Source organism: Melozone crissalis, unplaced genomic scaffold (genome assembly GCF_028551555.1).
Source record: "Melozone crissalis strain CALT ecotype California unplaced genomic scaffold, PUWL_Pcris_2 ptg000014l_1, whole genome shotgun sequence".
Classification (NCBI taxonomy): domain Eukaryota; kingdom Metazoa; phylum Chordata; class Aves; order Passeriformes; family Passerellidae; genus Melozone; species Melozone crissalis.
The window spans coordinates 9247056-9259814 of record NW_026535792.1 but is presented as its reverse complement, the minus strand read 5'-3'; the positions used below and the strand labels follow the sequence as shown (position 1 = coordinate 9259814).

The 12759-nt window shown below is 40.9% G+C and overlaps 1 protein-coding gene across 1 annotated transcript in view; it reads left to right on the top strand.

Annotated features, from left to right (window-relative positions):
• Nucleotides 1-12759, top strand: part of ADAMTSL3 (ADAMTS like 3) — a 165463-nt gene that overhangs the window by 115167 nt on the left and 37537 nt on the right. Inside the window, exons 12-15 of the mRNA XM_054272627.1 lie at nt 2621-2825; nt 3593-3740; nt 4484-4568; nt 11197-11483. Coding sequence (XP_054128602.1) covers nt 2621-2825; nt 3593-3740; nt 4484-4568; nt 11197-11483 — 725 coding nt within the window. The remainder of the gene's footprint in view (nt 1-2620; nt 2826-3592; nt 3741-4483; nt 4569-11196; nt 11484-12759) is intronic.

Here is a 12759-nt window from a genome sequence, read left to right as displayed (position 1 = left end):
GACACAGAAACACCTTCTCTTGAAGGAGTTGCTGAAAGAAAACAGCAGCTCAAAGTTTGTTTACCTGCAGGAGGAGGTGACTCTGCTCCAGTGTGGATGCAAGTCTTGCTTCAGTGCAGCAGGATTTGTCTGTGCTGTTGCATGCAAGGAGCTGGAATGCATTACCCTGTGCTTTCTGCTTTCTCCTCTTCTCTTACCTGTTTCTTGCAAGCTGACCCAGGACTGTTCTTGAGAAGCAGACGGAAACCCCAAATCCGGATTGGATTGGGTTTTCCCAATCCAGGCTGCTCCAGGATGCAGGCTGGAGCAAAGCTGTGCAGGCTGCTTCACCTCCTTCATCTCACCTCCTCCATAGCACCAGGGCCATGTGGAGGCTGCCTGGCAGCCCTGTGGAGTGCACCACTGCTTTCCCATTCGCACGAGGAAGTTGTGGGAAAGTCGTGGTGCACACCACAAGATCTTGAAAGGGTTCTCCTGTGGCTACAGTTGTAAATGCCCCACTGAAATATTTTTACAGATGGAGAATTCTTTTGAAATAAATAGAAAAATTTCCCAGGATGAAAATTTTCTTTTAAAGCTTTTGGACTGCCTCCATTTATTTCAGACTTGTTGGACTGTTGAGGATCCCTTGACAGCTGTGGGTTCTGGAAAGCATCTCCTTGACTGCTTGCCCAAGACCCCCCTTTTCCCCAGTAGCCATGGACCTCACTCCATCTTGAAAATTCTTGTGGGAGTATGGGATCTGGAGTGTGTTTGAAACTGATGAGATAAAGAAAAACAACTATAAAACTTCACGCTATAAACACTTGCAAGCCTTATATTACATACAGCACAGTGAGCCTTGCATATATAAATCCATGAGCTGCTAATTCATTAAATAGTTAATTGCTCTTTAGTTCCTGATTTTTAAAAAGAAAATTATTTAACACTGGCCATTCCTTTTAGTCAAAGAAGAGTGTAACTCTTGCTCTTCAAATGCACTTTGTTATTGTGATTTGACATCAGTATTTCAACACATAGCTTTATTCACAATGCTTTTGAGTGTATACTCCGTGGTTGGTGTCCCATGGCTTGATCTGTGCTTCATATTCATTCTTCTGTTGAGCTTAATCATGATTAATATGGTTTTGTAGGCAGCTTAATGAATTGCCTAAAATAGGAAGTGTCCTTGATTTACCTGCTGCATCATAAAAAGTAGATTGCTTAAATTCAGCTTTGATTTATTGGCCTTTGCTTCATTGAGTCTGATATTATAACTTCCTTTATGATAGCCAAGTTGATTACTCTTGATTAATTGATTTTAGTGGGATATTGTAGTCTTTGCTGAGTCCATTGCTCAGAACAGATATAATTATTTTCATGATCCTTTCTGAGCCTCTGCAGTAACAGAGATAAGGTTTAACTAACAAGACATTGATGAACCTTAGAGGTACTGCAGGACTCAATCATTTCCAAGGGCTTGGCTTTGATTCAGGAGGGTGACGGAAAGAAAGCAAGAGATGCAAGGTAAAGGGTGAGGAGATATTGTATGGGTGTCATTGGAACCTACAGACAAATACTTCAATAGAAACTTGTTATGTCTAAATTTGAGAGGAGCAGGATATCATTGAAATCAGGATTTTTTGAGAGGTAATTGCTTAAATGTGGATTCTTACTAAGAGGTAAATGAAAATGAGTTTGTTGCCTAAAATCTTCCATGTCCTTCTCACTTCAGATGGTGCAACATTTTCCATTTTTATTGTAAAGATTGTGAATAGATGTCCATTTTGAAGATATTTCTTCCCAGCAGATTGTTTATCATCTCTCTATCGGAGGCTGCTACCCAGAGCTCTGCTGATTCACAGGCTTTTCTAATCCTAAATTTTCCTTAATCTGTGCATTGCCCTGCTGCAGGAGCAATCAGCTGAGTGAGCCAAAGCAGCTGAGATGGATGAGCAGCTGCCTTTTGCTTGAAGCAAGCTGGAAAGTGTGAATACAAGGTCGTTCAATGGAATTTTAATGAGGGTGGGAAACTCTTGCAGAACTGCAGTCAGGACCAGCCAAATGGTACCTGCCACAATTTCATTTCATCACAGTCCTTATGGATGAAAGCAGTTTGGTATGAAATTGCTGGCTTGACTCAAAGTATTAGAAATCCCATAAAAATTCCTTCAGGAACACATTTTTAAGGGCATCCAGATCTGTCTTTGTCTTTCAGACTTCATAGTATCTTAAATACAGGGGCTTCTTGGTCTCTGACAATGGTAATAAGTGTCTATGTGATCATGCAAATTAGTTGTCAAAAGTATTCAATTTAGATGATTTAGACTATTTGAAAGTAAATTCGTTCCATTAATCAGTATATTCACAGTTTCTAACTTGTGTTAGAATAAGAGAATAAGAGTTTCAGTTATGTTTTGAAATATGCTTACATTTGCAATTCTCCTTCTGATTTTGCACATGAGCTTAAGCCTTGAATAATGCAAGGTAGGTCTGAGAGTCGATATATTTGTATGTGGTAAGAATCCAGCAACCAAACTACCAGTAAGGTTTAATTGACACTAAGGTTGGACTCAATATTTTGCATTTTTAATAGAGGTTAGTGGAATAAGAAAGAGCCTTATGAGGGTTTTTTTTTCAGGTGGGAACATAACCCATGGACTGCATGTTCAGTTTCCTGTGGAGGTGGTATTCAGAGGAGAAGCTTTGTGTGTGTAGAGGAGACCATCCATGGAGAGATACTGCAAGTGGAGGAATGGAAATGCATGTATGCCCCAAAGCCCAAAGTCATTCAGACCTGCAATCTGTTTGATTGTCCTAAATGGGTGGCAATGGAGTGGTCTCAAGTAAGTAGAGAAGTAATTTGGACCGTCAGTCTTGTTTTCTAAAGAAAGCCTCTGGTCTTGTGTTAGTACAGCCCAGAAAGATAATCAATATTACTGGGAAAAGTTAGTTTGCTCTAGGCAGTTCTGCCTGATAATCAAAACATTAATGTGTCTGTGTGGAGCAAAATGCAAATGTAGAATTCCTTGTGCCTGTTGAATTCCTGCTTTGCATGCACAAGTTAGAGACAGAGGTCAGGCCCCTCTGCAGTCAGGTCATTTATGTCTCAGTTCTTGATAAATGTAGTATTTCACTGGCTGTAATAGTTAAAGGCATGTCTGTCTCAGGGGCTGGCAAGCCTGCAAGGGTGATTTTCCAGAGTTCTTACCTTTCATTACAGTAACAATAGCCTAAGCCAGCTTGTCCTGGCTGTGGTTATCTGATACAGTCAGATAGGCCAGCACTCCTGTAATTCCTTAGTTCATCTAGATGACATCAGTGCCACCAGAGTGTAGAAAATGCAGCTCCCCTGACCCAGCCTTGACTGAAAATCACCACTGTGACAGAGTGCATTCTCAGTGCGCAGCCGCTCTTATTTCAGCCACATAAGCCTCACAGAACCCCCAAAAAACCCCCTTGCATCCCCAAAACTTCGCCTTTTCCCCCCATCACCAACCTTTTCCTTACCCACCTAGCGACGCAGGGACAAGCCCTTACATCTCAGTGGGAAAACCTTAGTGAGCCCCTCAGTGCTGCCGGGCAGTGATGAGGGGCTCCGCTGTGTCCCCAGTGCACGGTGACCTGCGGCCGGGGGCTGCGCTACCGCGTCGTGCTGTGCATCGACCACCGCGGGCAGCACGTCGGGGGCTGCAACCCGCAGCTCAAGCTGCACATCAAGGAGGAGTGCATCGTGCCAGTGCCCTGCTACAAGCCAAAAGGTAACCAGGGTTTTGTCTGGCTCTGCTGTTGTTTCGCGTTTCTTTTGTCCGGAGAATTAAAAGCCCCTGGTAACCTTTTTCAGAAATGCCAGAAGCTGGAATTTACTAGGCGTTGGGGTTTTTTTCCCAGTTTTGGCAGAAACAAGCACTTTAATTATTGGTGCTAGTAAAAGTGCCCTGCTGATATTTTTTGCTGATAATGCGGCCAGACTGTCATGAAGTGAACGTGCCAACTAAATCTATACAGTCTGGTCAAACTGGGAAAACCAGAACTAATGAGCTTAACACAGGGAGGAGGAGTATTCAATAATACTTGAAATGGGAATGAAAAGGATTCAATAATATGGGGAAAAATGGGAATGAAAAGTATTCAAGTATTCAATAATACTTGAAATGGGATTGAAACTCCATATGTATCACCTGGGATGTTCTTGTTTGTTTTAAATTAAATGCGTTGTCCTGGTGTCAACATTCTCAATATGACTCAGCAGCTCATTAAGTTATACTCAAACTATTTTCCTTTTTCCTTCTCCGTTTCTGCACGTTTAAAACAAAGAATGGAGCTCAAACAGCATGATGAAATTTTCTACTAGTTTTTGCGTTATTATCCTATATATCTGCAAAAGCATTAGATCCCTAAGCAACGTCAACTGTGAAATTCTGAAATGATTAATGCTGACATTTACATATTGCTTTGATTTTGGAGAAATTACTGAATGTTTTGAGTCTTTGTCCTCTACCAGAAAAAAGTCCTGTGGAAGCAAAACTGCCATGGTTTAAACAGGCCCATGAAATGGAAGAGACCATCACAGTCTCAGAAGAGCCAACGTAAGTACATGGTCTTTTACAGTGAAGAAACATTTCCAGCGTGTTTTGCAGACCTCTGCAATGATTGTTGCTGTGCAGTTTGCTTTGACAGTTGGCCCTCCATAGGAGATGAGTCCTGCGGTGAGCTGTTCCTAATTTTACATCCCAGTAACTTTGCTTCTGGAGCTGCTGTTCTGGATGATACACAGCTACACTGTTAAAGTGCCGCTATATCATTCAGGAATTCAAAGGATCTTGATTTTAGCCTGATTAAGCCCTAATTAATGCATGTGGAGATGCTTCAGCAGAAATAAATCAAATAACTTTAGTTTTATCCCGGTCATAGCCGTTACCTCAAGAATGTAGTGGTGGTATTAAAACTTAAGAGGTACTTTGTAGGGTTGCCAGGATTTCCTTGGGGGGTGAGACTAATGCATAAAGTGAGAAAAACCTGCTGATCTCTGTGCTTAGCTGCATCTATGGGGGTAAGTTGTGCTATTTTACATGTGTATATGTGTGAAATAACATCTGGATTTTGTGAGTCCTCTTAAAAACTGATGAGGTTAAGCCTTGCAAGTGCTGGGAATGAAAGCACAATTTAAATCCAGCTACACTTGTTCCTGACCCTTATATGTTAGGGCATCCACACAATTCCTTATATCCCCTGTGTACATTTCATATACGCACACACGTATTTGTTTATATGTGTAATATATTCAATATATAGGCATTAAAGTATTTAAATTTCTAGAAAGTATTAGCTTTGTATGTGGTGAGATTTTGAACAGTATTTTATTTTGCTGTGTTGAATTCTGCACTTTTTTGTAGTAATGTCATTTTGGAATAATTTAGATGAGCTTAATAAAGTTGCTTTGGATTTATATTGCCCTGATAGCAGAGTGTACCTTATGCCTATTTTTCTTCTTCCATCAAGCAATTCCTGATTTTTGGCACACATGCAGCAACAGGTGTGACCATGAGTAATAAAATCTTTACACCTGCAATGACTCACAGGAGAAACCTCTTGCCAAACAGGTGTTTATATAGTTATGGTGACTGTAGTTTAAACTTTTCACTGCTCTAGCCTCTCAAGTCAAGTGTCAACCTACTGTGAGGGGTTATTTCACTCTCCAAATCAGTGGCCCTGAATTCAGACAGGGTAGTAGCAAAGATATAAAAATAAAGTGTGATTGTCAAAGGGGGATGATGCAATCAAATGTGCCTTTTAAGTGTCAGGAGAGCAGAGTGAAGGTACATGAGGTCACTTCTAGGGAGGATTCAGCATGAAGCTATAAAGAAAATTATCTCTAGCATTACAAAGTCCTGCTGTGGCAACCATGAGCTAATGCAGTTTCTGGGATTTTAGGATCCTCCAGCATCAGTCTGACAGAACAATCAGGGAGGACTGGCAGGGACAGAGCATTGCTGGTTCAGAGGAGATTGTAGAATGGAACAGAGCTGAGCTGGAAACCTTGTTATGGGCTGCCTTGTGCCTTGTCCTGACAATGTCAGCAGTTATTCATCCTTCCTAGACAAATGAATATAGGATTATATATTCCACTGTGGCCTTTTTCTTCTCCACTTACTCTGGAGACTTAGATGTTTTCCATCTTTCATTCAGGAGCCTCATTCTGTCCTTAGATTTTCCTTCGCAATTTCCAGAAGCATCCTCACCTAAGTCTGAAAGGTTTCTGCAGCCACCTCTTGCTGGCTCCCCTCACCACCCCTCTCTGTGCTGTGCACCCCACTCTGGGCTCTCCTGGGACCCAGCTCTAGCACTGTAACCAGATTCCCCATGAGCCTCATTTTACTGTCTTCTGCTTGCTCTTTAGTCTCCTAAGGGAGCTGGCAGGTAAGGAGAGATGAGAAATAGCTGATGCCTGACTTCATTCCTTTCTGCAGATTGTCTGTGGGTCTTGTGGACAGTAATGGTTTGCAACCAGAGAATTTCTCCATCAGTGCTTTAAACCTCATGCCCAAACTGTCTGGTGCTTTCCAGCCAGAGTCAGATTTTTAGGGCAGGGATTAAGATTTAAAGAGAAACTGTGACAATAAATTGTTCCTGCTCCCAGAATAAATTATAACAAGATTTCCCTCTGATTCAGATCTGTTTAACTTTTTTTTCTGTAATTTAGACATGGCACAGTGATAACTCACAGCCCACCTCTCCCAAGCAGGAGACTTATGATTTCCTTGGTAAAATGAAATCACTTTTAATTTCAGTTGTTCTCTTGTCATCCAAATTTAAACCACAATATGAAGTCTCAACTTCTAGTCCATCCTTTTATGACAACTTTCTCTCTATGCTTTTGTGTGATGTTTTAGTTGATAATGAATAAGAGAATAAATGCAGCTGTGTTTTAGAAGCCACAAGTGATGGATATGCCAAAAGTAGCTTGTGGAAGATAAATACTTCTGCCTCTGTGGTCTACCACGGCTGGTGTCCTGAATTTACATAGAGGGGGAATGTTCAAAAGCTTCTTTTTTTTATTATTAGCAAAATAAAAAATGACTGTCCTTAAAGTGAGGCCAAGAAAAATGTAGGTCTGACCTTTTTAGTTTTCAGTTGTGGAATGTGATGACAGTTGATACCAATCATTATTTTAAATGTTCTTCCCTTGAGCCTTCTTAGTTACAGTGGGATTCGCAGAGAAGCTCCAGCAAGTTCTTACATCCCTTTTATTACTTGCAAGTTAAAGAAATAGACACCTCAGCTGCCTTTCTCTATCATTGCTTAGGGAAAAACTAAAATGCTTTCAAAAACTGATATATTTTTTCAGCAATATGAGCTAAAAAGTGATGTGAAATGCAGTGTTCCTCATAAAGGTTTCCATTTATTGCATTGGAGTCATTTTCAGACATGTCCCCACTGTGCCTTTGGTGATGGAGAATTACCCATTTCTCACAGCTCCTTCTCTGAAAACAGGCTGGTGCTTTTGTCCAACGTGTTACCCTTGAGGCTGATAAAGCAGCAGTGTGGCTGTGCAGAGCAGGCAAGGGTGGTGCTGCAGGCAGGGGTAGGGTGCCAGCACCATGGAAGTTCTGCTCAGTAAGAAACCACATTGTAGATGCTTCTTTAGGCTTTTATCCAGGACCCTTGGTGCATTAGGACTGAACTGGAAATAATGTTAGAGCTGCCTTTTTTTCTCATTATTTAGGCATTTCCTGTCTTAACTGAAAGCAAGAACTACGGTCATGAGGAAAATTAAAAATTAAGAGACACATTTTTTTTCAAATTGTGTTTTACAAATCTTCAGTAAGCTGTAGAGGACTGCACTGAGTTGTTTTCAGTTCAGATTTGATTTGCTTGAGTTGGGCTGCTCTGTCCCAGTTTAATCATCATTAGTTTAGGTCACTGCTTCATTTTTCAGGTCATCCTTCACTTGCTTTTACAGCATGTGCCAGGTGAATGCACATTTCCATTAGTGCTAGACTGATAACACTGCAGCATGGATGTGCCCTCCATTGCATCTCAAGTGTCTTCATAATTTATACCTGCTCAGATGGGCATGGGAGAAATTTAATTCAATGTAGCACTGGGAAGAATGATTGGTAAAAAAAGCTAATTATAAAAGGTTGTACCTGCTCAAATTTGCATTTTTCTATTTTATTTTTTTTTTTTTTAAATAAAAAGAGGAGTCTGGTAGCATTTGCTTTAATGACCTGTCACAGGCTTTGCTTTTGCATGTTCAAGATAAAGGAAAAATTTTAAAAAAGCCCCATCTGCCTGAACTCAAAATTTAGATAAAAATCAGCTCTCTATGTTCAGTCAGTTCCTTGCTCTGCTTTAGTACTAGCATTCTCCATTGGCATCTGTTGAAAGTACTTATTGTAACTTAAACATGATCATCCTTGGAGAAGTTTTATAGTTTAGGATTTCAGTAGGTAAATAGTCACATGACTAGTTTAACAACTGCCAAGGTACAATAAAAAGCATTTACTGTGTTCATTTTTTATCTTGCACTTCACTGAAAAAATACCAGACACTAATATTCAACAGGAAAAGCTCAATTCTAATATAGGATTGCTATAAGTCAAGGAAAAAAATGCTTAGAATTTTCTGAGTTTCTTTATAAATCAGTTGGTTGCTGAGTGAAATTGTTGCTGTGGTTCAAAATTTCCTTTAATTTATACAGGATTTCAAAAGAATGTCCTTGAGATACATTATTTTTGGAATGTTGAAGTGCACTCAACTACAGTACACAAAACTAACACTAATTTCTGGTATGCTGCTGTCATGCTTTTACCAAAAGAAGTTATTGCTTTCAGACTGTAAACTTAGGTATGGTTAGAAGACCAACTATTTTCAACTATAAAAGTCCATCAATTTTATTTTTCCAATTAGGCACATAAGTATAAATGCGCCTATTTTTTTTGTTTTACACAGAAGGAGAAGAAAGTAATCATTTTGTTAAGCCTGTGCACACTGGCCATGATCCAATAAAGCACTTAAGCACAAATTTCCCTCTGAACTCATTGTCATCCTGTTGTCTTCAAAGCACAGCTAATATGCTTGAGTTAGGCTGATGCATTTCCTTGGATGAGGGAGATTTTGCCACCCTAGGTAGTTTGCATGGCTGTCTTTGAAAAGATTGAGATCTGGTGTTCCAGGATTAAGCTGATTTTATCTGTTGGGGTAGGAGAAAGGCTTCCTTTGCAGCTTTTCCCACAGAATATTCACTAGAGTTTATATCAGAGGCATCTGGGCACTGACCCCACCAGCTGTGCCATGGACTCAGTGGCGCTTGGGCTGCTCCTAACTGGCATTTGCTCAGATTTGATCTCTGCAGGACACAGCCATGCACTGGGTTGATAGCATCCTTGATAGCATCAATCTGGCCATGCAGGAAGGTGTTCAGACCTGTGAAGGAATGAGCATTGGGAGCTCTTGGTGTCAAGAGGAGCTGGGGATAATGTGCCTTTTCCTGAGGTCTGGTGAGGACCAGAAAGCTCTAACAAAAATTCTGAGACAGCTCAAGGAAATTTTGATGGGCTTCGATATATTTATCTTTGTACAGAGCTGTAAAGCTATTTCATTGACATCTCCTTAAGGAATAACCAGTTAATCTTTTAACCTCTGTTGGAAAGTCTTTTCCACAGGAAAAGTCACTTTTGGGGTCTGTCCCAGTCACAGCCTTGGTGACTGTCCCAAGGACTGACTTAGAGAATCCTTACCGGTTATCCAGCCATCTGTTCTCCTTTCTCCTATTTGATTCCTCCTCTGTGTATACTGGCAAGAAGTTATTGGCAAGATGATAAACTGTGCACAGAGTCAAACCATACTGTTGACATTTTTCTGTGCTTACTGTGTATGCAGAGTGTAAATACTGATTTTTGTCTTACACAACTGTTCTTATGTTTGTAAGGGCAGCTTTCCTGCAGTAAGGGAAAGATCATTCTTTATCAAAGATAAGGGCCAAATCTTTGAATCTGAATTTGGATCTTTCTTTCCAAATACATTTTTAACATTGGTCAAATTATCCTCCTATATCTCCCACTGGTGTTTTGATCATCAGCTACATGTGGACATATAATAAAGACCAACTCCAGCCTTTTCATAGGGGAAAAAAACTTCAAGGAAATTCTGTATTTGATTTCTCATAAAGTACACCCCAGAGCCACCCAGGATAACTTTATTAATGAAATCCAACCCCTTGTCTCTAGTGCCATTTTGAAAATTATTTTCAGATATTAATGTGACCCTCAAAATCAGAGAATATTATAACAAATTCATGACCTGTAAAACAAGATTTTATTGTAGTTCATCGGGGCATAAATGCTTTCTAATAAAAATGATGGACTGCAGAGTGGTTAGACCTCTTTATTGAAGATGAGAGAAGAGCCTGCTGTGGTGTGCACTGGATATGGCTCCATTTGAAAAGCCTTCTTTTCTCTGGTTGCTAATTAGTATGACATAAGGTGAGGACCTCTCAGATTTAAGCAGATTGCATGTATACTTTTGGAATATGCCCAAGTCTGTGTATCTGGGGTGTTATTTTATATTGTACAGATGCATCTTCCTGGAGTTTCTCTGTTTTTTCCCTGCTGAAGGACACTGAGAAAAGATTTAAGTGTTTTCCTTTTTCCTCAGCAAAGGATACAGCTTTCCCTGTTCCTCATAATTCTTCCTCCTCTTTTCCTACATCTTCTTGTGTGAATTTTGGTAATGGTCTGGGATGTGGGAGTCAAGTGTGAGACTTAAGATACTTGATTGTACATTCTACTTAAGAGTCAGTATGATGTATTTTCTGATGGTGTTTTTCTGATATATTTTCTGATATGTGTCTAAACACCCATTTATCGACTTCTGACCCTTTCATGAAATTGTGAGGTTCTCTGACCCAGAATTGTCCTATAGGTGTTCATAGTAATCTAACAATTTATTTGCTATGCAGCAGAAATGACTGGCTTGAAGAAGTTTGAAAGACAATATCTGTTTGTGTTTTTAAGACTTGTGTGGTATCACTGGTACTGTGTCTAGACATTTTCCTTATGTGATGCTCCTGGGAAATGTGGGAAGTTGTCAGGGTGTTTTATCAACGAGCAGCTTCAGAAGCCCCCGTGTTGCTGTGCTAGTTGGCTGTGTTTTAGCTGTGCACACACAGGCACAATTGCGTGGAATCAATGACAGTGCTGTGGTGCTCTGCAGGTTCATTCCTGAGCCCTGGTCCCCGTGCAGTGCCACGTGTGGCAGTGGCATCCAGGTGCGAGAGGTGAAGTGCCGGATCCTTCTCTCCTTCACCCAGACCGAGGTGGAGCTGCCCGAGGAGGAGTGTGAGGATGAGAGGCCCGCCACAGAACGAGTCTGCCACCAACCCTCCTGTGACAGTGATCCTGTGCCCTTCACGCCAGAATTTCCTCATGCTGGAGATGGCACTGTGATGTATGACTGGGAATATATTGGGTTCACTCCATGCTCAGCCACGTGTCTTGGAGGTACCTTTTATTTTTCTTAATTTATCCTGGGTTGTGAGAATTCGGCATTGTTTGGTGTTGTTGCATCTCCTGTTAGTGTTACCTTAAAGTAATTATGTTGATCTGTAGGAAAACCTGCAGCTACAAGCTTTAACATATTTTTGGATATTAATAGAATATTTCAAACTACTTTCTTTCCTTCAGCAAAGGAGGGAAATTTTACTTATTAGGTAAAGTCAGGTGAAGGAAGTTGATACAGCAACTTGCTTTAGTCTTGCTGCTGCAGGAGTGTCAGCTGCCAGGCCCTCTGTGATACCAGTATGTCTGTTACATCAGTGATGGAGATGTTTAGATGATCTACCTTTTCCTAGGAACCAAAACTGTATGGTTTCAGAGTAAAAATTCCGATGTCTATTCCTTTTCTTCCAAAAAGCTGCCATTTTCTGCAGAACAGTGGGAATACAGAGCTGCAATTAAGGAGACTTGCTTCCAGCCTGGCTGGTGTGGAGATCAAACAGGAGCTGGTTTGGGCCTGGGTGCTCTGTATCACTGCCTGGAGCTCTGTGCCATACATCTGTCTGCAAGTAGTTAGGCACATTCCTGCCTGGATGTAATCGAATCTCCCTGTCGTCCTAAGTACATGTTACCAGACAAGGCTGCTGGTGTTGCTACTACTTACTGTACTTTGGGACTGAACACAGTGAGTTATGAAGTGCTAAGTGGAGGCAGTGGAATTGTGAACACACCTATATATGACAGGACTGCTGACATCAGTGGGAAGTGAAGACAGTTGTACCCATAGAAGAAATAAAAAATGTAGAAAAAGGGGAAACAGAAACAATTGGAAGTGGGGAGAGAGATAGAGCTCACAGACAGCAGCCTCCCTCCTTGGTGCTGTTCACCACCTCAAATCTAGAAGACAGGACCTAGGAGGGATGCCCCAGAATGGGATCAGCAGCATGGTAAGTGACTGATAGTGCCTCCTTTATCATTTAACACTGCTGCTTACTGAGGGGGTTGATCCACAGGAATAACAGCACCTGTGATCACAAAAGCTGGAGCATCCCATTCCCTGCACGACCTGCAGTGGCATCATGGCTGGGGAGGAGAGACTGTAGTCCAAGTGTGTTTGTAGCAGCATGAGATGGTAGTGACAGCCATTGTGGCTGATTGACTCTGTTTCATATTTTAATAAGACAAATGTTTTTAGAAATAAAGAAATTGTGCAGAATATAGCAGAAGCAAGCCATTCATTAATTCCAAATTGTAGTTCTGGTATCTCAACTGATTTTTGTAA